This window comes from Phocoena sinus, chromosome 8, assembly GCF_008692025.1.
Source record: "Phocoena sinus isolate mPhoSin1 chromosome 8, mPhoSin1.pri, whole genome shotgun sequence".
NCBI classification, from domain to species: Eukaryota; Metazoa; Chordata; class Mammalia; order Artiodactyla; family Phocoenidae; genus Phocoena; species Phocoena sinus.
In genome coordinates, this window is record NC_045770.1 from 71,023,113 (window position 1) to 71,050,321 (window position 27,209).

General features: G+C 46.2%; 1 protein-coding gene across 18 annotated transcripts in view; it reads right to left on the bottom strand.

Annotated features, from left to right (window-relative positions):
- PLEKHA7 (pleckstrin homology domain containing A7) overlaps nt 1–27,209 on the bottom strand; it is a 213,581-nt gene that overhangs the window by 59,074 nt on the left and 127,298 nt on the right. For 13 of the 18 annotated variants that reach the window (XM_032639739.1, XM_032639738.1, XM_032639734.1 and 10 more), the window contains 7 exons: nt 26,135–26,218; nt 12,407–12,518; nt 11,537–11,638; nt 8,856–8,928; nt 8,523–8,609; nt 7,355–7,455; nt 3,245–3,420 (listed from right to left, as the gene is read on the bottom strand). In XM_032639739.1, coding sequence (XP_032495630.1) covers nt 3,245–3,420; nt 7,355–7,455; nt 8,523–8,609; nt 8,856–8,928; nt 11,537–11,638; nt 12,407–12,518; nt 26,135–26,218 — 735 coding nt within the window. Of the gene's footprint in view, nt 1–3,244; nt 3,421–7,354; nt 7,696–8,522; nt 8,610–8,855; nt 8,929–11,536; nt 11,639–12,406; nt 12,519–13,137; nt 13,148–26,134; nt 26,219–26,399; nt 26,519–27,209 lie in introns of those variants that run through there. The other 5 variants (XM_032639737.1, XM_032639732.1, XM_032639736.1 and 2 more) reach the window with 4 other exon arrangements.

Below are 27,209 nucleotides of genomic sequence, written 5' to 3' on the forward strand. Positions count from 1 at the left end.
AATGGCCTGAGATCTGGAAGGCAGCCCAGTGGAGAAGGGAAGGAACCCCTCTAAAACCAAAATCTGATAGTTAATTACAAAATCTTCAGGTAGGAAAAAGTAAAAAAACAACAACAACAAAAAATACTAATCTCAGCTAGCAAGTTCATCCTGAATGGTTCAAGGCAGACATCACTTATCAATCACAGCACTTTTTCCTATTAAGCCTGATCTCATTCTCAAGTTATCGCTGACCAAGTGCCCTCGTCAGGCACGAAGAACCGAGCAAACCTGGGACACAAGAATGAACCCATTTAATGTTGCTGGTAGAAAGAAACCAATGTAAAAACACAGGGAGCTCTCAGGGCTCACGTTATAAAAGGACACAGGAAATGCATCAAGCAGAGATAAAATACAAATCCAGTGGAATGGGCCTACATGCATGACTACAGAAATGGTAAAGTCTAGAAGGACTGAGGTTTGTTTATTTAAAGCAAAGTAAAATAAAACAATATTTTCTAAGAATTAAAATAAAGAAGGGGAGAACTTTACAAAAAATATGAGACATAGGTATCTCTGCTTGGGAAGATGACCACAGCACAAATAAAGTTGAATTCTTCAACTTCTGGATTTAGTTCCTTATCTTCATCAAGATGAATGAACTTCATCATGGAATGAGAGAACAACCTTGGTTAAGAGAGACTGAAAGACCAAGGTGGGGAGGAAGATGGAAAAGGCCCAGCTGTTAGCACGCCAGGGCCCTAAGGGCACTCGGAGATGGGCTCAAGAAACCTCTCAGGTGATCTCTGAGGAATCCAAGAGAACAGGGAAAATGCCAGAATATTACAGACTAAATAATAAGACTGGAGAGCCTATAACCAACCTCTGCAATAGGCTAAACTGCATTCCTAACTGGGCAGATATCAGCACATGTAGGAAAGGAAGCACCGAGGAAAAGCAAGCAACTCGGTAGAAAAATGGGCAGAGAATAGGTACCAGCAATTCAGTGCAGAGGAAATACAAGTGGTCAATAAATATAAAAGGTCCCTACCATCATGAAAATACACATTCAAATAACCAGATACCATTTATCTACACAGCAGCTCAGCAAAAATGAAAAAGATTGATAATATCAACTGTTGGCAAAGATGTGGGGAAATGAGCGCTCTCACTAGTGGAATATACAGCTTTCTTTAAAGGGCAGTTTGGTGGTATTGATTAAAATTAAAAATGCATTGTATATTGACCTAGCAATCTGAAAGCCTCACACACGCAGAGGCTTGTAGAAAGTTTTTCATTACACAACTACCTACAACAGTAAAAGAGGACAAAAAATAAACTATCCAAGATATGGCACATGCTTAAATACATTATGGTACCTCTACCTTATGAAGTATCATATAACGGTAGCCCACGTACACTGATACAGAATGATTTTCAAGATCAATATCATTCATGCTATAAAAAAAAAAGCACAAAAACCCCCTCTATATTTATATAAGCACATATATGAATAGAAAATAGTTTAAAAGGATCCCTGTTAACTTGGTAACAGAGGTAACCCTGGGAAGGTGACCAAGGATATTTCTCTTTGCTTTCTGAATTTTTTTTAATTGTTCATTTTTCTTGCCTTTATTGTGCTGATTTTTTTTTTTCTTTAGGCTGTGCCACGTGGCATGTGGGATCTTAGTTCCCTGACCAGGGATCAAACCTGCGGCCCCTGCATTGGCAGTGTGGAGTCTTAACCACTGGACCGCCAGGGAATGTCTTCACTTATTGTATGTATGTACGTATGTATGTATAAATAAATAAATTAAAAAAAAAGAATGAACAACAAAAACTAGGAAACAGTGAGCATGTACACTAGGAGTAAGTTGTGTCAAACCTTCCCAGTTTCCTTCTCCTAGGATGAAGGTGGAAATGCCAATGTCACTCTGAACAGAGTACCTGCAGGTTAATGGCACAGGCTTTCATATCATCATTATGGACACAACAGAAAAATTCAGGCTGGATGACAATGCTAAGAAGCAGAGGCAAACCTGACTGAATACCTGTAGTTAAGAGTTACTGATTCAGGGCCCATGGGGAAACCTCCAGGACAGTCTTTTGGTCCTGGTTCTGTTCAACGTATTCATTCATTCTTCCTATCTCTCACTTACTCAACAGACACTTGAGAGCTTACTATATGTCAGGTGTGCAGAATATACAAAGATGATTCCCACCTGAAGCCTAGGATACTGAAAAATAGACAGAAAAAAGAAACAAACCCAGCATGACAAATGCTCGACTGAGTTGCTAGGAAGCTCCAAGAATAGAGCCTGACCCCAACCTGGCCTCTTGAGGGAGGTCACTATCTATATCAAAGGTCTGATCGTCTCAGGAAAGATACCATGAAGCTAGGAAGTACCACTAACACCAAAAATCGCATACACATGAGTTGGAAAAGGTGGACAATATAAAAACATCCATGTGAAACCCATTTGCAGTTACTGAAGAATCTTGTCTTTAGGTTGCTGGAGAACACTAGTCTTGTTTTGAGGCCTCACTAACAGACCTTTGTCAAAGAGGCCTCTAAGCAGAGCAAGGTGTCCAGAGAGTGAAGAACGGGGCTCATGTCAGATGAGGACTGGCTAAAGGCACCCTGACTTTCCAGGACTACCCCACCTTCTCCAAGCCCATGACTCCACTCATGTTTCTCCTCTGCTTTCTCACAGGGAATCACCCACAGTCAACAGACTCAGGAACTTCAAGATCCCTGATGGTACCCTGGTTGGCCCACTCGAGGGAAGAGGCAGCTGGAAGACAGCTCCCAAGTCAGCTCCCAACAACAAGGTGGGCCGTCGGTGGCATGTTTCCAGTTTGCAAGATCTTTCTTGTCTGTCTGCTCCCTCCTCCCCAATCTTAGCTCCAAGGTTTTCCCTTCCACCACACACAAGAGAAGAAAGACTGAGAAACATACAACCAGGTACCAAGGCTGTGTATCCCAGGCAGTCATTTCACCCTCCCAGCCCTTCCTGTTTCTCTGTTTAATGAGGACAGTGGACTAGATAATTCCTAGGGGACCTTCCAGCTCTGCCTGCAGCATGTGCTGGCCCTGTAAACAGTCTCCTCCTGGACGAAGTCACCATTTAAAAGGACTCCAAAGAGAGGGCAACGCTTAATAAGAGTGAGTGAACGGTGGAATTCTGGGCATCCAAGAGTTCTTATTTGGGTTCCCCCACCTGTGTAGGAAGTGCTCTGGCAGGGACCCTCCATGGGGACTGACCTCTTCAGTGACGATCGAGATAGCACCTGTGCAGCCTGGTTCATGGCCCTGACCCAAGCGTTCATGTCCTCCTGGGTGTCGGCACTGAAGTAGTAGGTCCTCATGCCTGACTGCTCGGCCTGAGAGCCCCTGGTGGAGCTATTATAGATGAGTGCTCGCATCCCCATGTGCACGGCCTGGAGGGAGAAGACGGAAACCCAGGTCAGAGAGGTTAGTGCGCGTCTCACTTCCAGAAGCAAAAACCAGAAACGCCCCGGCCAGGTTCTCCCTTCTTCCAGACTAAAAGCTCATGCACCACCCAGCTTATTTCCACACCTGGAAAAAACGTCACAGGCTGGATTCCCTTTCCTTGGTGAAGTCAGGCCTAGGAACAGCTGTGTCTGTTCCCTGCAGCAAAAGCCCCGCAGCTGTACCTGTTTCCTACTTATCTTACTCCCACTTAGGGAGGGGCACACAGTCAATTCAAGGTTTATTTGAGAAAGAGATTTTTTAAAAACCCCTCATTCCATAGAAGCAGACTCTCGGGAGTCCCTGTTTTGGTTCTTCTGAAGCACCTGCTGACTGGAATTGATTCAAAAATCAGCTGCTCAACAGCAGGCAGCTCGGTGCAGATATTCACTCTGCTTCCTGCTTGGGCATGAAACATGATGTACGCCCATCAAGGAAGCTGCTCTTTTGTCTCACCAAAGAGGCAACACGAAGTTCAGCTGAGCAGTCTAACACTTGACTGAAGACCCTGGCACACCTACTATACGTCAAGAAGCATCAAGGTGCTTTCACATGTTCCACAGGTACTGGGAAAAGCAACTGCAATGGACTACGAACAAGAGGTTTTCCCTCTTGTGCTCTGATAAGCAACATCCTTTAAATTGGCAAGGAAAAAACTCACCAAATCCACATAGGAAAAGGATGTGGAAATAGGAAGATTTACAGAGTGCCTACTATGTGTCTCTTAGGTACTTCCGTGACTTTAATCTCATTTTAATCCTAACAGCCTTATAAGGAAGGAACAGAATCTCTTTTACAGATGTGCTAAGTGAAGCTCTGAGAAGTTAAGTAACTATCCTAGATTTCCACGCTTGATCACAATTCTTCACAGCACCTATTACCTGGTATTCTTTATTTTACATGCTTGTTTATCATCTGTCTCTTCCCTGTAGAATAGAAACTCGATGAGAGCAGGGACTCTATCTTGTTCACTACTATATCCCCAGGAACAGTGCCTGGTACACAGTAGGTGCCCAATAAATAAATAAACATATATTTAAAATACTATATATATTATATATTATATATATTAAATATAAATATATAATAAAAATATATAATAAAATATAGATATATATTATATATTATTATATATATTAATATATTTATTTTTTTTGCAGTACGTGGGCCTCTCACTGCTGTGGCCTCTCCCGTTGCGGAGCACAGGCTCCGGACGCGCAGGCTCAGCAGCCATGGCTCACGGGCCCAGCCGCTCCGCGGCCTGTGGGATCTTCCCGGACCGGGGCACGAACCCGTGTCCCCTGCATCAGCAGGCAGACTCTCAACCACTGCGCCACCAGGGAAGCCCAATAAATATTTTTTGAATGAATGAAAAGTTGGAGGCAGGATTCACACCTAGGAATGTCTGACTCTGAGTCCAAGCTTCTCTGTTCAGTGCTCTCAGGCTCTATCCAGAAATGAGTCTGATACAGATCACTAGTCTGATAATCTGGATCCAGAACGACAGACAGACGCCATGCAAGGACCAGTAAGAGAAAGCAAAATGAGAGAACTAAGCAGAATCTGGAAAATGACATGTTTCTAAAATCACCAATGGTCATGGATAAAACCTCTCAGATGAACTGTCAGCATTCACTTCTCCACTCACATGCCTAACATCCAGGTCCAAAAATGATATTAAACACGGGCCTGCTTGTGACATTCACATATCTGAATCCAGCCAGCCCAGTGCCAAGGGAGTCCAGGCAAACTCGGCCTGCAGCTAAGGGTTCCACAGCGGGTTCTGGGGCAGGCATTTACTTGAGTAAGCTAAGGTGATTCAGTGAACAATCACTGACTTACAGAGGACTAAACATGAAACAGAAGTAAGCCTGAACCGACCTTAACTTGGGAAGTATAAGGAGTGTCATTCACCACAACTCCTACTACAAATGACTGCTCCATGTTATCTGTTTGCAGAATGGGACTAGCCCCATCTACCCTGGCAGAACTAGCTGATGGTTAGTTTTCCTGTAGAAAGCTCTGAATGCGTAATCAACCATTTATAGTGCAGTGATACCAGACCTGTGGATGTTCAGAAGAAAAGTACCTAACCCGAGGACTTAAGGAAGGCTTCCTGGAGGAGGTGGCCCCTGAGCAGACACCTAAAGGACAAGTAAGTAAGAGTTGGGGAACGCTTCAGGGCATTCCAGGCTGTGATTAAAGCTCAAGGGGGTGGGGGTGGGGGGGAACGATGGCTCCTAAAGGCCACCGAGAGCCCTGCTTGGCTCGTCCTGCAGACCTAGCGGAGCCTCAGGGTGCATCTAGCACCCTGGCTCCCTGACAATGCCTAGGAGCTGCCTGGCTGAGGGTACAGTTGGAGAAGACAGACAAGAGAGGACCACATAGCCCTTTAGGCTCTGCCTATGTACCACTACAGATACTCTGAACAATCTCAGGCAAGGTACCCTAGCAACAGTCAGAGAATTTCAGCTCTGCAAACTGAGAAGAATTGACATCAGAGGCAAGCATAAGGCCCAGGACAGAAAATACTGCACACTCCTCAGTGTGCCCAAGAACATGGATCCTGAACTGTCCCAGGGCCCATCCTCAGGTTCCTAAAAGAATGACACTGCAACCCAAAGGGAAGGGAAGCCTTTCACACTCAGGAAACCACAGCCCTGTCTGGAGAACCACCTGAACATCACCCATTCTGTCTGCAATAGCTTTTCTCCCTTCTCAGACCCTGAAGACCCCAATCATCCCCCCAAACATGCATGCCTTCTGTCTCCCAGAAAAAATATTTAGGGAACACTCTTGGTGAAGCCTATTAAAAAAAAAAAGAATGTATGACACGTAAAAGATGTTTTCCTAGAATGTATTTTCACACCTCCCAACAAAGTGTTAAGATGAACTACATATAGTTATTATAATCAGTTACTCTGAGGATATCCCAAATGCTGTCGCCCCCCCCCCCCCGCATTCACATGCAACAGCGCTATCCCAATTGTTTGCCCAGTAGCAACACTAAACCCTAGAAAGGAAGGTTTTTCTGAGGAAGGCTTTCAGGCTGCAAAAGACCAGTGTGACACCCATCGAACAAAATGTTTTCAGAGCCAACAATAAGCAAGAGAGGCTCTGAACAATTTAATAGAACAGTATTCCTAAAATGATAACAATAAACATTAACTGAAACCACCTCCCACCTCCTGCAATGTGTATATGGGTGGCCAGAGTAAGACATGGAAGAAAAGCAGAGAAGAAGAGAAAGAAATTGTCCTCCCTCCCTGTAATGCAACTGAAAGGGGACAGAGTTCAGGGTGGAGACCTGCCTCCATCATCTTCCAACTTTGGGACTGTGGGCAAGTTCTTTCAGCTCTCTGATCCTCGTGTTCCTACTCTATAAAATGAAGCTAATGATCCTGACCTCACAGGCTCCCCACAAGCACCAAATGAGGTAACATGGATAAAAGTAGCTCTCAGTCACAAAAGGTTTTACAGAAATAAGGCAATACCATATCACGCAACATGAAGTGAAGGAGGATCCAGAATCTTCAACCCACAGCAACTCTGGAGTCACTGGGGACAGTGACAGTGGTAAGAAAGCATGAGAAGGGCCGTGCTGATACTTGTCACAGAAATAGCGACAGGAAAAGAGGGGTCTAAAAACTTAAGCAAGACTGGGGGACTCAAAAGCTAAGATACAAATGAAAGTACTGTGATGTGACATTATTCTTGTTTAAAGAATTTATAACTTTGTTAACATGAGTCTGAAACGCTCAACCTCTTAACTTCTTCCCCCCAACCCCCAACAGAAACAACTGCTTTTGTGAAGCCATTTTGGGGAACACAACATTTCTTAGGATGGAACTGCTGCACTGGAGGAGTGGGGGTGGGCAGTACCTTAAAGGAATACTTGCGACTTATGCGATCCTCGGGGGCCACTGTTGAGATGACGTAGCTGGGCAGAGGGATGCTCCCAAGGACCACTTCTTCTCGGCTGTCTTTGAACGGAAATACAAATCAGAATAACCTTCTGTGGCACCTTCCTTGGGCTGGTCCATCCCACTGCCCTAGTTCAAGGCTCCTTATCTCTCCCAGGATGACAGCAATCACGGATCGCCCATTCAGGTGCTCTGGGGACCTTTGTGCTAGTGCTGGAACTACACAGGTGAATCAGACAGGGCCCTCTCCCCGAGGAGGGGGACAGGCATGTAAACACGCTCAGCTCGACCTGCTAACTCCTGAAACACAGAGGCATACCAAGTGCTGCAGGAACACACAGACAGGAGTGGCACACAGCCTGGGGAAGTGGAGAAGGCTTCAGAAGGTGATGTTTAAACTTTTGTAAAGGATGGGGAAGGGAATTCTGGGTGGTACACACCTCATAGGCAATGTTAGAGCAGGTGTGAAATATCCTACCTTTTATGTCTATTCTCTTCCTCCCCCAAACCGTCTTCGTTACCAGGGGTAACTTCCTAATGATAGAATTGGTCCCACTGCTCTCCCACCCAAAGGCACTTGCTGACTGCCCACTGGATACAGAATGAAGCCCAACTTCCTCTGTCTAGTGTCACAGCCCTTTTGCATTTGGGCTCTTACCCACCTCCTGAGCCTGATCTCCTAGTGTGTGCTCCATGCAAGACTCACTCTGGCTTTGCAGGTCTGTCATTCCACTTTCTTCTGCTTCTAGAACTTTAATCAAGTTGTTTCTTCTGCCTAAATGCCCATCTTCCCCCTACACGTGGGCAAAACTCAACCCATCCTAAAAAGCCCAACTCGAGCCCTAATTCTTCTGAGGAGCCTGCCCAAGTTCTCCAAGATGGAATTGGCTTCTTGTTCCTCTTGAACTGCTTAAGCACTTTGGATGTCTTCCAAAACCTAGTCTTGTCTTAAAATTAGGCTATCTCTTCCTCCATATTTTGAGCCTTACTTTCTTCTCACCTTTGCACAGCCCCTAATTCTATGTACTGGGCTCCAGAAATGTTCATATGGCCAATTTAATTCACCAGTTGCCCATCCAGTAACAGGGGATAAATCCAGATAAGAGGTTACAAAATATAATGTTCACCTATACTTCCCATCTCTCCAGACTGAATCAAAGGTGTGCCTGTGCCCCAAGTGGGGCAGAAGCTGGAAAACCGCCAGATCTTGAGACCTTAAGTAGAAGGCAAACCAGATTCTATTATTTTAACTCAACAAATGGCACTTCCAGTGCTGGGACTGGTAAAAATGAAATCACCAACCATGCACATATATAAAAGTGAACACTTTGGCAGGTCAACAGGTGATCGATTAGCTCAGGCCACTGATCCATTCACTGGATTTGAGAAGACCACCATTTGCATGACCTCACCACCCCCTCTGGCACAAAGACCCGTTGGTGGCCTGAGCCTCAGCTCACCTTTATAGTAAAACAAGCAATAATCAGCAAGCACAAACCACCTCCTCTTCCACAGCCTCATCCCAGAACTGTCCTGCAAAGCAAAGGAAACTAATCAGGGCAATATCTGAGCATACTGTTCCCCCTCCCCAGTCATGTACAACCTGATTCTGGAACCGAGACTTGCCCATATTCACTCTTTCTTTCAATAAATTAATACGTTTTTTTTTGTTGTTGTTGTTGTTTTGCGGTACGCGGGCCTCTCACTGTTGTGGCCTCTCCCATTGCGGAACACAGGCTCCGGACGCGCAGGCTCAGCGGCCATGGCTCATGGGCCCAGCCGCTCCACGGCATGTGGGATCTTCCCAGACCGGGGCACGAACCTGTGTCCCCTGCATTGGCAGGTGGACTCTTAACCACTGCGCCACCAGGGAAGCCCGAAATAAATTAATAAGTTTTTACTGCATAGCCATTCTTTGAATAGGACATTAAAATTTAGATCCAATGATGGTTTATCCCCAGAAGTTTTGTTTCCTATAAACAGACTAGTGTATCATAAGCATCCCCCTTTTAGAAAGGAAGATATGAATTCAAAAATACAGTTCTTGGGCTTCCCTGGCAGTCCAGTGGTTAAGATTCCATGCTTCCACTAAAAGGGGCGTGGGTTCGATCCCTGGTTGGGGAACTCCCACATGTCGTGCAGTGTGGCCAAAAAAACCCCAAAATACAGTTCATCCATTAAGAAAAAAATCAGTTTTTAACAAAAGGGAAGTTATTTATTTATTCCTTCCGTCCTTCATTCATTCACTGATTCAGGTGCTAGACTGTAAAATACCTTCACTTATACTGATTAGAAAATTGGTTTACATAGTATGAAACAAAGAGTTTAAGTTAGCTAATTAATCAATGAGGCAAAGTTCTCATTTGACTAAGTTCAGTTATCTACCACAAAGGACTGATTTTGCTGTGTTTTTCCTTCCTTTCAACAGAAAAAGACCTGGATTTTCTTGTGAAAATTTTTTAAAAATATGGCTAGGGTAGGAAAATAGTAGTTTTAGGGTCACTTTTCTCCCAGACCTAGGAAAATTCCAGGGCCATTTTTAGCTGTTAAAATTGTCTTCCTTCTGCAAAAGTTTTTGACAGGCTTAAATTTTTTAAAGTTTTATTCATTCTCCACTTGCTAAAGTTAAAAACTTGCTAAGCTCCTGCATTTCTTGGTTTTATCTCCTGCATTAACCAGATGGTCTGGCATACGATACTTGCTTTGTCTGAAAAGCTCTTCTCCATCCTTCCACATCTGCTTCAAATGTCATCTCCTCTGGAAAGCCTTTCAGGACTCCCCCAAGCATAGCTACATTCTCTCTGCTGTGTGCCCACAGCACTGTACACAGACCTTGGTTACAGCTACAGCCAAGGAGCCGAGGGGCCTGGGCCAGGGGATGTCTGTTGGGGAGAAGGATTATTTACAATACCTCCCCTCTACCTCCACATTTCAAAGGAGCATCCTTTTGTTTAATGGAGACGGGGATGCAAGTGGAAAAAGTCAGAGGGTTAGATTATTCAGGTAAGAAAAGAGAATGAGAACAGAGCTGTGAGGGAAGAGGGAATCATTAAGAGAGGGTGGTGCCAGAGGAGTACCAGCCAGAAGAGGCTGGAGAGCTGTGGGAGATTTCAAGGGGACATTTAGGAATTTATTCTGTGTGGTGTGAAAGGTAATGTCTTCCTCTGTTTTCCCACAAAGCCTTTAGTAAAAATGTACATCATTGCTCTCAGAATTTGTGTTTTTTTGGATAACATGCTATGTGAGAAACTGTGCTGGGTGATGACGTGACACGTGAGAGGCGTTTCTATGTTTCCCCCTGCAGGCTATGACAGGAGTCCCTCAAGGGCGGGAACCACATGTTACTCATCTCTCTGTCGTTGCTGCGAGAGCACTTAGAACACGGCAGGCACTTGGTGGGTGGGTGGGTAGATGAATGGATGCATGGCAAGAAGAGAAGGGAGGAGGCAAAAGGAACGTGTTCTCTGACCCTGGGAGCTCACAGCCTATCCAAGGCCAGAGGACCAGAGGCAGAACAACTGCCTCTGGTGAAGTTGTGGTGAAGCTAGAGATGAAGGATGGCCCGTGGGAGAAGGAGCTGGTGATGGTGCTGAAGTTTCTAACCTGGGTGCCTGGGAAAATGGTGGTACCTCCACCAAGATCCAGAAGAAAGAGTTCAGGGGAAAAAGACAGGTAAGGGGTGAGGAGACAATGAGCTGAGTTTGGCTGATTTGGAACCTGAGGTGCTAGGATGCCAGGTGTGTGTGTTAGACTGGGGGAAAGGAAAGGATGGGATTTTTCAGGCAAATGATAACAAAGGCTCTTTCACATCAGGAAGGCAAGTGCTGGCAGAGGATTGGCGGTAAGGCTGGATTCATACTGACCCACCCACACTTGGGCCCAAGTCCCAGGACAGCCAAGAGCACTGGGAACCAAAGCGGTTAAGTGTTTGGGGAAGGAAACTGCAGCCACTGAGCAGACTGCCGACTCACAAAAACGAATAGCAAGTTGCTTAGCACAGCGGGCAGAATCTACTGGCCTCAGACAAACTCAGGAACAGAAAGCTTATTAAGAGCCTGTTCCCAGTTCCCGGGGGTCAGGGTAAGGAAGGAATTCAGCAAGAACTACCTCCCTGCCACCCCTCCCTCCTCAGTCTCCTCACCTGCTTGTGCAACCAGCCCCTCACCACCACCGGAACATTGGGGTTCCTCCGAATGGCTTGGTCCCTCTTCCCAAAGCTGTGGACTTTACTGGACTTTATGATCTAGGAAAGAGCAGACTTGAACTCTAGCAGCAAGGGGGATTTGGGGAGGCCCAAGAAGCATCTGCATGATAGGAGGGCTGTAGGCTCCCTGTGCCGTCATCTATGCAGCAGTGCCCTCTGATCAAGAGAACAGCAAGAAGACAGAGAAGGGGCGTGCACACGGCCGCAGCATCCTAGTTAAAAGGTGGGTGCAAGAGCTAGCAAGCTTCCTGTTTGGGTCACAGAGGATAAAAAACGTAAAGGGATTTTTCAATCAACTTTCACCAGCAGCTTCTGGCCCTAATATGTCCTATGGCTTTCTGGAGCAATGCTACACTCTGGTCACAGAATTTGCCAATTTCCAGATATTTACCCCTCCCATCTGGTTCACTCCTCAGCACCCTCCCCTTCTCTGCAATGCTGGTTCTCTTCCCTGCTCCTCAGTCAGTGCTTCCATATTGTGGGCACAGAAGCCTCTGGGCCCTTCTGTTGTGAATCTCACCACGCGGTCTTTGACACACATGTGAACAGAGGTGTGGCCCTCCAAAGACACGACAGGAAAATGAAGAATGCGGCGAAGGCCGTAGATGTCAGTCCTGGTTCTGTCAGCAATCACCTGTTTTCTTGGACATGTGACATAACCCCAACTGGCCACAATTTCCTATCTGTCATCTGGGGAGAATACTTATTACATGTCTCCCTCACAAAACTATGGTGAAGATCAAACGGGTTTCTGGCTACAAAGGGGCCTGGCAAAATGCAGAAGAGGGGAAATGGCCAGGAGCTCACCTTGGGGCCAGGCTTGGCCTCCACGGTAGAAGTGGTCCCGGCCGTGGATGTTTCACTGACCATGCTGGACGGTCTTTGGTTTCTCTCTTGCTTCGACATATGTGGATTTGGCCTGTGGGGAGACAGAAGGGAATCCAGTGATTAAGTGGCCAGGCCGCAGTGGGAAGTGGAATCTGAGATTTATTTCAGGTTAGAACTGGTTGATGGACCTTAAACAGCCCAGGACAGATCTTCTAGACACCACCTAACTCCAGATTGCTGTTAGAGGGCCACGACACCCAGCCTACCCACGTGCTTCAGGGAATCAAGAGCATGACAGATGGGCAATCTCCACAGCCTGACACTCCACGAAGGGGCCAGGTCACTGCTGCCTGCTGTCTCAAGGTCCCCACCTTTATTTTCTTACTCGGGTGTTTGTGGCAACTGCCCCATCAGATGGGCACACACGGTTTACCCCACTCTTCACGGCAAAAGCAATCCACACTCCTTACACACACACACACACACACACACACCTCCATTTCCCCTGGCTCCCAAAAGAAGCTGTTTCTAATTAGTAACAAGAAACCACTTACGCTCACATCCACACCCCCAGATATACAGAATCGCTTACATAAATGCCAGTGGGGCTTGCCTCCCAAAATAGATTACTCAACAAAGAGTCTTATTCTAGAAACACTCCATTAGCCCCAAAATAGAGCCATTGAAAATATTAACCCCTTGTGCCATGCCTGGAGAGCACGAAGAAATGAAGCACGCCTGCGTTCCCAGTGAAGTTCCCCTTGATGTGTCCCCATCAGCATCCAGCAACATCACGCGTCCCACCAAGAAGGTCCACCTGCCGGGAGGGCCAGCACCCTGGGAACATCATGGTATAGCACTTAAGAGCCATCACAGAGAACCCTTCTTACCTGCCTCCACGGAGCCCCAGCATTTGCCAGAGTCTTTCAAAGCAGCAGCGGCAGCAGAATGACTCCACACAATCCAATCCCTATCCTTAAACAGCTCAACGCTTGATTCCCAGACCCTGCTAACTCTAGGATCCCTAAGCCTTCCTCAAAGTGTAAGTCCCAGCATTCTATGGCTGGGTTGTCTGCTGCTCTGATGGACAACAGGACCCGGGGAGCTGCAGTAAACTGAGGCTTTTGGCTTGAGGAGTGGAGAAAATCCGATTTGGAGGCCTGGGCCAGGGCCCTGAGTAGATGGAGATGGAGGATCCAGGCAAGACACAGCTGAGGAAGACACGCTCTGGATGTCTGTTCGCCAGGCTCACTTTTACACGGGTGCTACAAGGGAAAATCCTAGTTTCCACCCTGGAGACATGCTGCTCCCTTCAAAACCACTGCTGCTCAAAGGATAAGTGATCCTTCCCACACCCCAAGACAGAGAGACCTGACACCCTGTACCATTAGGGAAGTCCTTCGCGGAAGTAGCTGTGACCCCTGTGCTCTCTGAGCTGTGCCAGCAGCAGGACCACTGCAGCGGGCACCAGCTTTCCAAGCGGCTGGGCCCTGCCGGATGCTTGGCAGCTGGAGGTGCAAGTCCCACCAGGCAGAAAGATCACTGGCTCCTTGTCAGCTCAGGCACTCACTCCAGATTCCCCGCCCCCGGCCTCCATCCCAGCCAGACTTTTGTTACTGCTCCCCACTCAGAGAATGTCACCACACTTAGAGTCCGCTCAGTGTTGGCAGAAGCTGTGTGCAGCACAGATAATCGCCAACCGGGGGTGGGAAGGGGCTCTGAGAGGCTGCCTTGTCCAGCCCCTGCCTCCAGACAGAACTATGCCCGAAACGTCTTCCTGGAACCTGGGCTTGCCTGACTTCAGATTTACAGAGGTTGAGACAAGGAAGAAGAGTTCTCAGGTTATCTCAGTCACGGCAGCTGTATCTCTAAGCCAAAATTCAGGACACAAAGTCCAACAGTAAGAAAGGTTTGTTTGGGATTTTATCAAGTTTAATTGGCTCCCATTTAAGACACTGATATGACGGTTATTACAGAATACTTGAGAAATATAAGAAAAAAGCTAAAATGAAAGAAAAAAATCATCATAGTCCTGTTACCCACAGAAAAGTCATTTTTAATACTTGGTATATTTACTTTCATTCTTTTTTATATGCCTGTGTTTTTTTTGGGGGGGATGTGTGCTTTTTTGTTTGTATATAATTGTGATCATACTGTGTTTACGATTTGGCATGTTGAATTTTAAACTTATTGTAATATAAACATCTTCTCCTTTCTTCTTTTCTTTTCTTTTTTTTTTTTTTTTGTGGTACGTGGGCCTCTCACTGTCGTGGTCTCTCCCGTTGTGGACCACAGACGCGCAGGCTCAGCGGCCATGGTTCACGGGCCTAGCCGCTCTGCGGCATGTGGGATCTTCCCGGACCGGGGCACGAACCCGTGTCCCCTGCATCAGCAGGTGGACCCTCAACCACTGCACCACCAGGGAAGCCCTTCTTCTTCTTTTTTTTAAAAAATATTTATTTATTTATTTGGCTGCACCAGGTCTTAGTTGCAGCATGTGGGATCTTTGGTTGCAGCACACGGGCCCTTAGGTGCGGCATGGGGGATCTAGTACGCTGACCAGTGATTGAACCGGGGCCCCCTGCATTGGGAGCATACAGTCTTACCCACTGGACCACCAGGGAAGTCCCTCTACTTTCTTTTAAACTCATCCATGTCATTTTAAATGACTGCATCACATTCCATCAACTAGATATGCCATCACTACTCTGTGAGACAAAGAAGAGACTATCTGGATTTGTGATTGCTCAGGAAATCCGGGACAGATGCCCACCACTTTTGCCATTTCTGCATCTTACAATCTTGAGCTCTAACTGTAGTCATCTTCCTGTATTCTAACCCCATGTCCCCTCCCTACACTAGCTTCTGGGATGCTGGCTGGCCGGGGAGCTCCTCCAGCCACAAGTGCAGGAAGAAAGATGACTTCCTTGCAGCCTTGGGTAGGTGAGGAAAGAAGATACGACTACCACCTGGAGAGCCAGGTATGAACAGATTTCAGCTGGAAAAGGACTGTTTGTGACCCCAACACTGAACATTAGTGAGGGATGGGACAGGGGTGGCGGGGTGAGGACAGGGACAAACACATGAAGACAACTTCGTTCTCCATGACTATAGAGACCTCTGCTCAGCAACATCCAGAGACTGAAGTCCAAACTAAATTTGCCCCAGAGAGGGGACCATGTCATCTCTACAAACAGGGAGAGTGTCTTCACCAGGACTCCCCACTCAAGCAAAAGACTCAACCATTACCTAGCAGTCCCTGACCTGACTCTTTGAAAGAACAAGGTGCACACAGCTACCCACCTGGCCAAGTAACAAGATCTGCATTCAGAGGATGTTCCTCTGAATCTCTTCAGCATGGGCCATGGTCTCTTAGGTCCCTCCAAGGGTGACTATCACTTCTGGAAATCACTAGAAATTATCTGGAATTTCAACTGGTTTAAAACAAAAAAAAAAAACCCAAAAAACGATGGTGGTCACGCTTGGGACACCATTTGGTATTCAAAAACGAGGATATGAAAAATGTCTCAAAAACAGTTTTCTCACTTGGCTGAAAAGGTGGCTCTGATGGAAACTGCTAGAGGTCGTTGACCACATTATTTTGAGCAGTGGGAACATCAGTGGAGCGTGTGTGTAGCCTCCTGAAGAGACAACTCTGAAAGGAGCAACAATCACTTGGATGTGGGCATTCTGGCACATCTGCTCCAGCCAGTTACGTCTTACAGGTGTGTTCCCCACTTAAAAGTCTGACAGGGCAGACACTGATTTGTCCTCAACTCCCCAGACTCCTGACAGGTCTTACTCAAGAACAGCGCCCTCCCGCAGAGAAGAGAAGAAGAGCCTGTGGCCCTGAGCTGAGCAGCTGTGAAGGTGGTTCGGTCCCCGCAGCATGCCCTCAGGCACATGAGTCACACAGATGCCGGCAGAGGCGACAAAAAAACTGCACACACGAGGGGAAGGCAGACTCTTAGTGTCATTCAATAAAATCTATTACCTTAAAAGCCTGTTTGCCAGGTTTCTGTGCTATCCTGAATCCCAAAGTACAGTGGGATGATTTGAACAAAGACTTCTCTTTCCTTGACTTGGGCTACATGAATACTGATTATTTGCCGGAGGGGTGTGGGCTGAGGTTCAAAACAGTGAGCTAGAGTTTTAACTCAATTGCCTCCCCTCTGAAAAGAACAAAAGAAGTTAGAACCACACAAAAATCAGTCTGGAGAAGCCCAGGAGGAAAGTGACCTTCATTCTACTCTGAACTTCCTCAAGGATGTGTCAGGTGAACCTGCGCAGGAAGTCATTTTCTCTGTCCCTCAATTTACCCATCTACAAAAGGAGCTGCTTCTGCCTCCTACATTTCCAGGAGCAAATGCATATAACACTGTCAGACGTAGTAAGAGAGAGAAGTTACAAATTCAGAAGCCACTCCTTTCTGCTGGGTCTGAATTTAGGTGAGTTTGGTTAATGGGCTCCTCAGTTGCCTCTCAGTCAACATCAGGAACTGGAGCAGACTGAAGCGGCGGCACAGCAAGACCCTATTGCTGTTGCAACAGGTAGGTCGCCAGGCCAAGTATCACCAACCCTTAGGGACGGGTACACAAGGTCCAGCAAGCCCAGGGACCAGGCTGTATTTGTCCAGCACCTGCTGTGTCAGGCACTTTGCCTGCATTATCTCACTTACCCTTGCAAAGCCAGTTTTACCTCCTCCATTTTGTCAAAGAGGAAACTGAGGCTCAGAGAGATTAATGACTTGCCCGAGAGAGAAGCTGGACTCTAAAACCTAGGCTTCGCCACAGAGATACCATCCCACGGCAAGTCCCAAGGTCTGGCGGAAACAGGCTTTTGCTCTTCTCAACCCCAAGAGCAACCCCCAAACCAAGAAGATCCTGGGGTGGTGGAAAGACCACGAGCCCAGAATAACAGGATCTCAACAAAGCTCTGCAGCTTACTGACTCTCCAAGAGTCACGTCACTATTCTGGGCCTCAATTTCCATTTTTGCAAAATGAGGTGAAAAGAACTCTCGTCTCACAAGGTGGTTATGTAGACTGAAATGACGCTTCGAAAACCACGAAGCACTGCACTCAACGAAAAGCACTGTTTGTCCCTGTTACCAGTGGAGACTCCAGAATTTAAATCTCAGGTATACTTTATTTTTATTTCTAAGGCACTTCTCTCCAGAAAGCTGAAGGTACCAGACCATTAACTTCTGAACAGCAATCATTTCCTATAAACAGTCCTATAAACACCTTCGCTGGGGCTTCTTTAACGTGTTAATAACCCTGTGGCTACGGGGTTGGCCTCCCTTTCTTTCTCCAGGAGAAAGATAATGTCAAGAGTCTTCAAGGCTATGATGGGAGGTTAGGAAGCTATGAGAAATCAGGAATCTCTTACGAAGAAGACATCATTAGATGACATCTGTGTCCCATTAATTCCTAGAAAAATAGGCACCCCGGGCTTCCCTGGTGGCACAGTGGTTGAGAATCTGCCTGCCAATGCAGGGGACACGGGTTTGAGCCCTGGTCCAGGAAGATCCCACATGCCGCGGAGCAACTAGGCCCATGAGCCACAACTACTGAGCCTGCGCGTCTGGAGCCTGTGCTCCGCAACAAGAGAGGCCGCGATAGTGAGAGGCCCACGCACCGCGATGAAGAGTGGCCCCCGCTTGCCACAACTAGAGAACGCCCTCGCACAGAAACGAAGACCCAACACAGCCAAAAATAATTAATTAATTTTTTTTTTTTAAAAAAGCCAAGCATTTGAAGCCCTTTTTGAAAAAAAAAAGAAAGAAAAATAGGCACCCCAATTCATGCTCTCTCCTCAAGGATTCTACATAGAGAACTCAGCTGAGATTACTGGGTGCATGAGAACAGGCACACTCACAAACCACCAGCACAACCAGCAGTTTTTAAGCCGCTCACACCCCAGGAATAAAACAAAGTTCTTGTCCCAAACAGGCAGACATCTCCACACCCCGTCTTCCCAGAGAAAGAGACACACAGACGGACCACCAGCACTCCCTGTACACACTCCCAACACCCCGGGGAAGGCTGTCTGACAGGGGTTTTCATTCAGCGACTGTGGCCTCATTACTCAGCTAAGGCTTCCTGCATTCCTTCCCCTTCACCCCCAGCTCCTCTCTTGAACACAAGCTCCCATTCCTCCCCCTACTCCACACCACTTCGGGGGCTGGAAACCAGCCCAAAAGGCAGCCCTCACCCGACACAGCAACAACCCAGCGAGCTTCGAGGGCTCCTCTCTCCCACCTTCAAACCCAAGCACTGTCCTGAACTTGGCCTGAGTCCCGCTCTGCCGTATGAGCCTGGTCCAGTCTCTTCTGTTGTCCAGGCTCCATGTCTCTGTCTATGCCGAGGGAGAACCAGACTTTGACCTCTACTGTCCTCTTCACCTTTGTTCTGCTGTTTCAGAGATGCTACAATTCTAACCCCAGCCTTTGGCAAGCCCTTTTCTAAGCAAATCTGCTCCTCCTGGATAACCAGGCAGCCACTTTACACATTAGGAAATAGCCTTTTCTAATGGAGATCTGGGTACTTCCAAGATCGAGAGGAGGTAAAAGAAGAGGACAAGGAGGGCAGTCACAGGAAGACAAAATCACTGTGCGAGCAGCAGCCTCCCTTCCACACACAGCAAAGCCACCACTGCAGCATCTACCTCAGCACAGACAGCCGGAGACGTGGTTGCCGTGCGGCAACGACTGCATCCCCAGTGCCAATGCGCCTCGAAACATCAACATCAAAAGCCAGGCCAACACCCAGGTGTCTGAATGAACTAAGGACACCATCATCACCTCTTCCCTTACCTGTGATTGTCACCAACACCGTCTCTTAGACCAGGAAGGAAAACTGAACAGTCAAGTTTCTGCATCTGCTTGCCAGGTGTTCCCATTTTTCCTCGTTTTTCTGCTGCCATGGCAACCAAATGCAACAGGCAAAGCTAGCCCAAGACTGCCAGTCTGGAAAGACAAGGTGCTGGCTGTATCAGCCACAGACAGCAACACATCAGCCTCACAGCCCGGGGCTCGGCAGAGGAGCTACAGGACAGACTCCTTCTCTGAGCTCAGAGTTGTAGCGCACCCCCTCTGCCAACCTGGGCTCTTAATCTCTCACTGCGAGCTTTCACCGACTTGAAACTGCAGGAAGAATGGGAGACAGCCATCTCTAGCAGCAGGAGATACCCCGCCCCCAGGCATAATCAGCATATGCCTTGGAGAGTCTTGCCCTGCAGAGTGAACCCCCAAAGAGGTCAAAGGTCAGGAAGGTAAGTCTAACCTTCAGCAAGATAGTATCTTTTAAAGTCTTATCCTCCAAACACCACTCATGAAATTCTAAGCAATTCCAACCGTGGTTTTTTTCTAAGCAGTCCAATGAGAAAACGAAGGGCTGCTCAGACCTCAATGGAAGGAACAAGCTAAACTTCCTAGGTTGCCCAGAAAGACAGGCCAGGCAAGGGTCCTCTCCCCTAGTTAGGAAACTCCAAGGTGATCTTGGGGGCCTTAGAGCTGGCTTCTGAGCAGAGCAGGCTTCTGAACTTCCAGAGCGCGTACTCTCTCAACCAGGCCCCACCTCGTCATCAAATGTTTAACAGAGCCTGGGGATCAGTGTACACAGCCTGCTGTCAGTCAGCTGCCAGCCTCACGGCTCCGGAATGCTTCTCTCCTCTTCCCCAAGAGCTGCAGAGGCGTCTGTCAGTGGCTTCCTGGGCATCCCAGCACTGAGGAGTAAATGCTCCTGGGCACGGCACCAACCACCAAAACCACAGCCTGGGAGTTCTCTGTGCCAAGGCTTCCGCCGTTATGAGGGCCCCTGGGTGTGGTCCTTTAAGCCACAAGCTCCCAATTCAAGAAAATCACTGAGAATCAGGAAAGAGGCCTTCAGAAGAGACCAAATGACCCAATCACTGTAACTGAAGCCCTGTAAAAAGGCTTGAGGATGTTTTCTGGAGAAGAGACTACCGGGGAAGCTGGCTCCTTTCAAGCAAGCATGAAGTTATTAGATCAAATTTCATTACTGCAAATACAATTACAATTAAAATTTCTAAGTAGCAGTAGCCTACTTAGTCAACACATTAACGCCTAAGTACAGCCAAGGAAGGGGAATGTCTCCTGAAGACACTGAAATGAGAGGCAGTAGGTGTAGTAGTTAGAGGCATAGCATCTGCAGCCAGACTACTTGGTTTCAAATCCTAACTCTGCCACTTATTAGCTGTGTGACTTCTGGCAAGACTCTTAACCTCTCTGTGCCTCAGTAGCCATGATAATAACGTTATCTTCCTCAAAGGACTGTTGTGGAAATTAATATATGGAAAGCACTTAGAAAAGTACCTGACAATAAATCATAAGGACTCTAAGTATTAGCTATACAAATAATAATAATATCGATATTATTATTAGTGGAAAAAGCCAACTCTTATTCTAAGAAGTAGATTACTTCATTTAATGTTAAAGATGAAATTCTAGATCTTGAAACAAGGGATGACAGAAAATCTCCTTCCTAGAAAATTAGAGACTGAGCTGAAATTTGCCTGCCTTTTACTTTTACTCATTGATCTGATGCCTGCCTTTGGCAGCCACGTGATAAACATACCCCACTTCCACCTGCCAGCCCTTCTTGAAGACTTACAGCACATCCTCCTTCATCTTCTCTCCTAAAGACTAAACATGATCGGCCATAGGACAGGGTTTCCAGACCCCTTTTCATAAGGGGATTCCCCTCCTCAGGGATATCTCAATTGCTCAACATCCCTCTTGAAACTTAGTACCCAGATCAGAGCGTCTGGGGCTTGGCATGTCCCTGGGGCTCCATAAACTCAGAATGAATTAATGAAGTAGTCCACAAACACCATGGTATACCAGAACTATTCTCCCCCTTTCTCTTCTACACATTATATTTTTATTAATGCAGCCTGGGCTTATATCAGCTCTTCCAAGAGGGATTTCCACATGCCTGTTGGCTTGGGTATGCAGGGGTCTCCCCTGGGAGTCAAGGCTGCAGGACCTGTTGACTGATACCCACCTGCCTTGGGGGTTCTAACAAAGAACTCAGTAGCATAACAGAAAAGGTGAAATGAAAAAACAAACGCTAGTCATGCAACAAAAGATGCTCGTCAGCGACAGTCTCAAAAGGTCCTGCTTCCCTTAATAAATCTGCACTGTGGGTTATTAAGTGTAGTCATTAGTGTTGACCAACAAATATTTCTGATTTCCTCCCCAGATGCCTGGTAGAAAAGCACTTCCCTGCCCCCTTGGAGTTAGGAGTGGTCATGTGACTCGCTTTAGCCAATGAGATGTGAGTGAAAGAGCCGGTGCACAATTCACCAAGTTTCCCTTTTCTGGCCTTTGGCAATCATGGAAGCACAGAGATGCAGGTCCTTCAGTAAAGGTGACAGAGCTGAACCCCTCAGGGGACCTATGATGGACACATGGGGCAAAAGTGAGAACCTTAATTGTTCTAAGTCACTGAGATTTTATTTGTCGTTGTTATTACCAGGGCAGACCCTAGACTATCCTGACTGAACCTGTATTACTGAAACAGAAACTAGAACATTCAGAGTTTATGTCCTCTAGATCCACCAGATCACAGCTTTCACATTATTTCTCTTCTCCATGCTTCTAATCAGTAAGATGGGAAACAATCTTTTGATGGGCATGCACCTGGTACACCGAACAGCTCAGGTGAGCCCCACCTGCCAGCAGTGCGGGAGATGGGTTATCTGTTCACATCAGTAACGCTCTAAAGGAAGTCACCATGGAGAATGTTTTTTTTCTCCTCACAGGATAAGGAATCCCAAGATTATCTGACTAAAATCCATCTGAGATTACCACTGCAGCCCAAAGAATGATGGGTTATCTGGAGGAGACTTAAGGATAAATAGAAGAATCTGGGAGTAATTCAGGAGGGCGATGGGAACAGCAGGCTGTGTAAATCAGTGGTTCTCAAACTCTTACCAGAATCAGAATCACCTGAAGGCTTGTTAAAACACGGTTTATGGGGGTCCTACCTCCAGAATCTCTGATTCAGTAGATCTGGGGTGGGGCTTGAGAACTGCATCCCTAACAAGTTCCCAGGGGATGCTGGTTCAGAGACCACACTTTGAGAACCACCGCTCTAGAAGTGGTGAAACCGAGGCAGAGGCTCTGGCGAGAGGAGTCAATGTGACCGTAACAGACTTTTGGAGAAGGAAAAGAAAAGAGCCAGTTTTCCTTTTTCTACCCAACACATTAATCTGAGAGCTGATATAAAGACACGAACGGTCATCTCAGCCTTTTTTTTCTCACCACATAACACACTACACAACAAAATTAAGCTCCTCTAAGGGAACAAAGTGGAAATCATATTCCTTAGCACAGTTTTTAAAAATGGTTTCTGGGAAGGCAAATCATGCCTCACTCACCCTCCGGAGCTCCCCCAGGATTTACCTGGAGGAAAAGCCAAGTCTATTTGGATAGAGGAAGCAATTTGGATAATTGGCTGCAACCTCCCTCTCCAACCTTATCTCTCCTTCACAAACCTCCATTACATGTCAGTCTTCTGGAAGGCTGCCTATCTCCACTTTATTGAGTTGTTTTTCTGGGGTTTTATCTTGCTCCTTCATCTGGTACATAGTCCTCTGCCTTTTCATTTTATCTATCTTTCTGTGAATGTGGTTCTCATTCCCCAGGCTGCAGGATTGTAGTTCTTCTTGCTTCCGCTGTCTGCCCTCTGGTGGATGTATAGGGTAATGCCTTATTTCTGCTAGTGTTGGAGGGTCTCCTGCAGAGGCGGGAGGCAGCTGTGGCTCACCATGGGGACAAGGACACTAGCGGCAGAAGTTCTGGGAAGTGGAATGTCAGTCTTCTTGCCAAGGCTGGTCACACTTCCCTCAGCTGTGAATGACCCTCACACTCGTGCACACTTCTCTTCTCTTATCTAAATCTTACCCCTTCCTCCAGTTTAGGGCCAGACACTTCAAGAAAGTCTTCCCTCTCTTTCGTCCCCATCACAGCCAATCAATCACCAAGTCCTGTCAATTTTACCTCCCAAGTATCTCCAGAATCCACTTTGTGCTCTTCGTTTTCCATTCTAACTCAACTAGTATAGATTCCCCATGCTCTCCCCTCTCCGTCTTTGCACAAGTTGTTCACCTTGACTGGACAGGTCTCAATTTAAACAACATCCTTTCCCAGCATGGAGAGGCCTTCCACAATCCCTGAGCCAGGTTAGAACTCTCTTTTATCAACTCCCATTGAACCCTATGTTCCCTCTATCCTGAACATTTATCACATTTGTGATATCGTGTTTAATTATCTTCCCTACTCAACCGTAAGCTCTTCACAGACAGGACCACATTTGTCTTGTTTGCTGCTGTAACTGCAGAGTCTGGCATAGCCCCTGACACATGTAGGCACTGACTAAGTATTCAATGAATAAGTGCAGCAATTACCACATCAGTTCATAGGAATCATCCCTTCCTCTCAACGCCTAAAGCACATTCTGTCTGCTTCAAGGAATGTCTGGCCATATAGTTGTACCCATCATCTGAAATGAGCAAGCACCCCTTATGACATTCAGGAAATGGGATCTAGAGGGAAAAAGTGACCCTTGCAAAGAAGGAATATCTTTTCCTTGGAAACTGGATGGAATTGAGATTAGCTGCAGAGATATCTTGGTAGGATAAAGAGGCTACCTTCTCAGAAGTGGTCAAGGGATAAAGTCTTCTGTTAACAATGAGAAAAAGGATGTGTGTGACAGAGGTGTTTAGTGATGGAAAGTGTGCATTTCTCCAGAAGCTCTTATTAAAGTTGGTAACTTCTCAAGCTAAATGTTCTGATGGATTCTACATCCAGACCTTTAATAATGACAGGCGCCCATGTCTCCTGGATGCTTAAGGAGGGGGGCTGAACTCAATAACCTCCCAAGAGCTTCTAACCTTCAGGATTCTATAAACAAACTCATTCCAACCTGGAATTCGGAGAATCCACATTCTGGCTTTGTCTTTACACAGCAGGTCTTTTTCAATGTAGGAGACAAGACAATCTTTACCTTGCATCCCCTCTTTCTCTAATAGTATTAATGCTTTCAAAGTCAAACACCCCCCAACCCCTCACAAGCCCCACAGTCTGGCTGTCATGTCCTGTGGGCCGCGAGCACCAAAATAACTGAGCAAACAGCTTCTGACTAGGGCAAGGGTTAGACCTGACCAAAAAGAGATCAGGCTGGGATGGCATCCTGGCTTTTCTACTTCTAGCCAGGCAACTTTGGGCAAGCGACGTGACTTCTTTGGGTCTTAGTATCTTCGTCTCTAAGATGGTGATGATGGTCTACCTCTCAGGATTATTGTATTAAATGAGATATGCATATAAAATCCCCAGCACAGAGTAAACATGCAAGGAATGTCAGTATGATCATAATTACAGATTTCTAGTTTTAAAAGTTCTGTTGGATAATGATTCTAAGTTGAAAACATTATTGAGATGAAATAATATGTTCGGAATTTGCTTCAAAATAATCCAGGGGTGAGGGGGAGGGTACAGATAAAATAAAATCAGCCATGTTTTGGAAACTGTTGAAGATGGGTAATGAATATATTGGATTTATTACTGTATCTCTCTACTTTTGTATATGTTTGAAATTTTCCGTGTTAGTTTAAAAGTTTAAGTACTGAGAAAGGGGAATGCTGTAAAAATATAAATACTGATAAGTTAAGATTATATTTGAACATATCTAGGTGATTGAACAGAAGAAAAATGATTTGAAGGGAGAAAAAAAAACGCTTGGGAATTCCTTGGCGGTCCAGTGGCTAGGACTCTGCATTTTCACTGCCGAGGGATTGGGTTCAATCCCTGGTCATGGAACTAAGATCCCACAAGCCGTGTATTGCGGCCAAAAAAAAATTATATATATATACACACACACACACACACACATTATACATATATTATATGTATGTGTGTGTATTTTTTTTAAAGAAAAAAAGAAAAACGCTTAAAGCCAACATCTCTTAGTTTCTCAGACAGAATTGTTTCCTTCAAACAGAACTATCTCAAATGATCAGAAGGGAACACAGACACTTGCACACATTTCTCTGCCTTAATTTTTGGGAGGACACCTCCCCAAAATGTATGCGTGGGCTGTACATGCATTTTTAAGCAGACAAGCCCTGGGTGGTACAAACTACCTCTGAGCACCCCAGAGGCCCTGGTGAAATGGGACTGAGGGGCAAGACGGTGCCCGTGTTAGGGAAAGCAAGCAGAAAGGATTCAAAATGTTCAGGGACAATGGGTGCCACCAGCCCTCCTCTCTTCTAAGCCCTGGCTTTGGGCTCCTATATGAGGCCTCCTCAGGAGGTTGGTTCAGCTGGACCTGAGGCTGATTTAAGGTACTCTCACAACAGGTGAGTGGGTCCTCTCAGAGCACAGCTAGTGTGTTAGGTGACGCTTGAGGGGAAAGGGATCATTCGGGGAAAGGGAGCTATGAAGAGGCTCTGACAATAACCATCACAGCACATCCCCATATCATCTCCCCACTTCCACATCTACCCGCTGAAAGAAGTCTAGAGATTGACAAACGAAATTCTCGAGTTTCACCTTGAATCAAACAATCCACGTCAAGCCCCTACGTCTGAGAGAGAAAACAGTCCAACAAGCTTTGTTTTAAGCAAATGCCTTTAAGCTCCCAAGCTGTGCCTGGAAAAGGAAAATATACAAATGTACTTACTCTTCTTGAAGAATAAATTCGCTATTTTCTGGAGAAAACTGCCCACTCACAGGATGCCTGAAGGCTGTGGTCTGCTGGTTATGGCTAAAGAGAAAGAGAGATAATGAATGAGAAATCCTGTGAATGGAAAGGCTCACAGACACAACAATAGGTCATTAATGTCTGAGGACCCCTGGTCAACACAGACTCCTCCCAGGGTAAGACCACTCCAGAAGCCAGCTGCACTGAAAAACCAAAAACGTCCAGCTCAGGCACCAAAGCTCACCTACGACGTGGGGATTTCAATTCTAGGCAAGTCTTGCCTCCAAGACAGCACTGTATCTTAGAGAGACAGTCCATGAAGGGCTAACTCCAAGAAACTGACTCACTCAGCGAAAGTTACTTTAAGATGGCACGAGCTGAAAACAAGAATGAAGGAAAGCAGATGGCACTTTCAACAGCTTCCAAAACCCATGAACCAGGGAAAGAATCCTAAGAATTAACATCCACCCAGAAAAATCTATCTTCTTAAAATTCTTCTCCCTACTGCAAAATGTCTTCACTTCAGTGATGGGATATAAATGTATGGGCATGTCTCTGCAACATGACCTGTACAATTTCAACACTGTGGAGTTTCTATCACCCTTTTGAAGTGAGAAGGGATCAGCTTCCACGCCGAGTTGACAGACACGACCGAAGTGTGTAGGTGTTTTGTGTATTCATAAAGGCTGCCTGGTTCTTTGAAAGGAAGGAGGAGTTGGCTCTAGAGGCTGCTGCTCTGATCCACACGAATAAACTAACCTAACCTCCTTTTTCTATTCTTTAAAGAATATGATTTATGTTAAAATGTTTTTCTCAGTCGCAAAATCATAGTTGTTTTAGAAATTTTAGAAAATATAGAAAGAAAAAAGGTCACCCATGATCTCACCATCTAGAGATATACCTGGGTTTCTTCTCTTTCCTAGCTTTCTTTTTTTTATCATTTTATTTTAAAAAATATGATTTTACTGTATTTAGAAATCTGTATCCTGCTTTTTTCACATCCAATTAACATAGACAATTTCCTATGTCATTAAGATGTCTTCATTTGAAATAG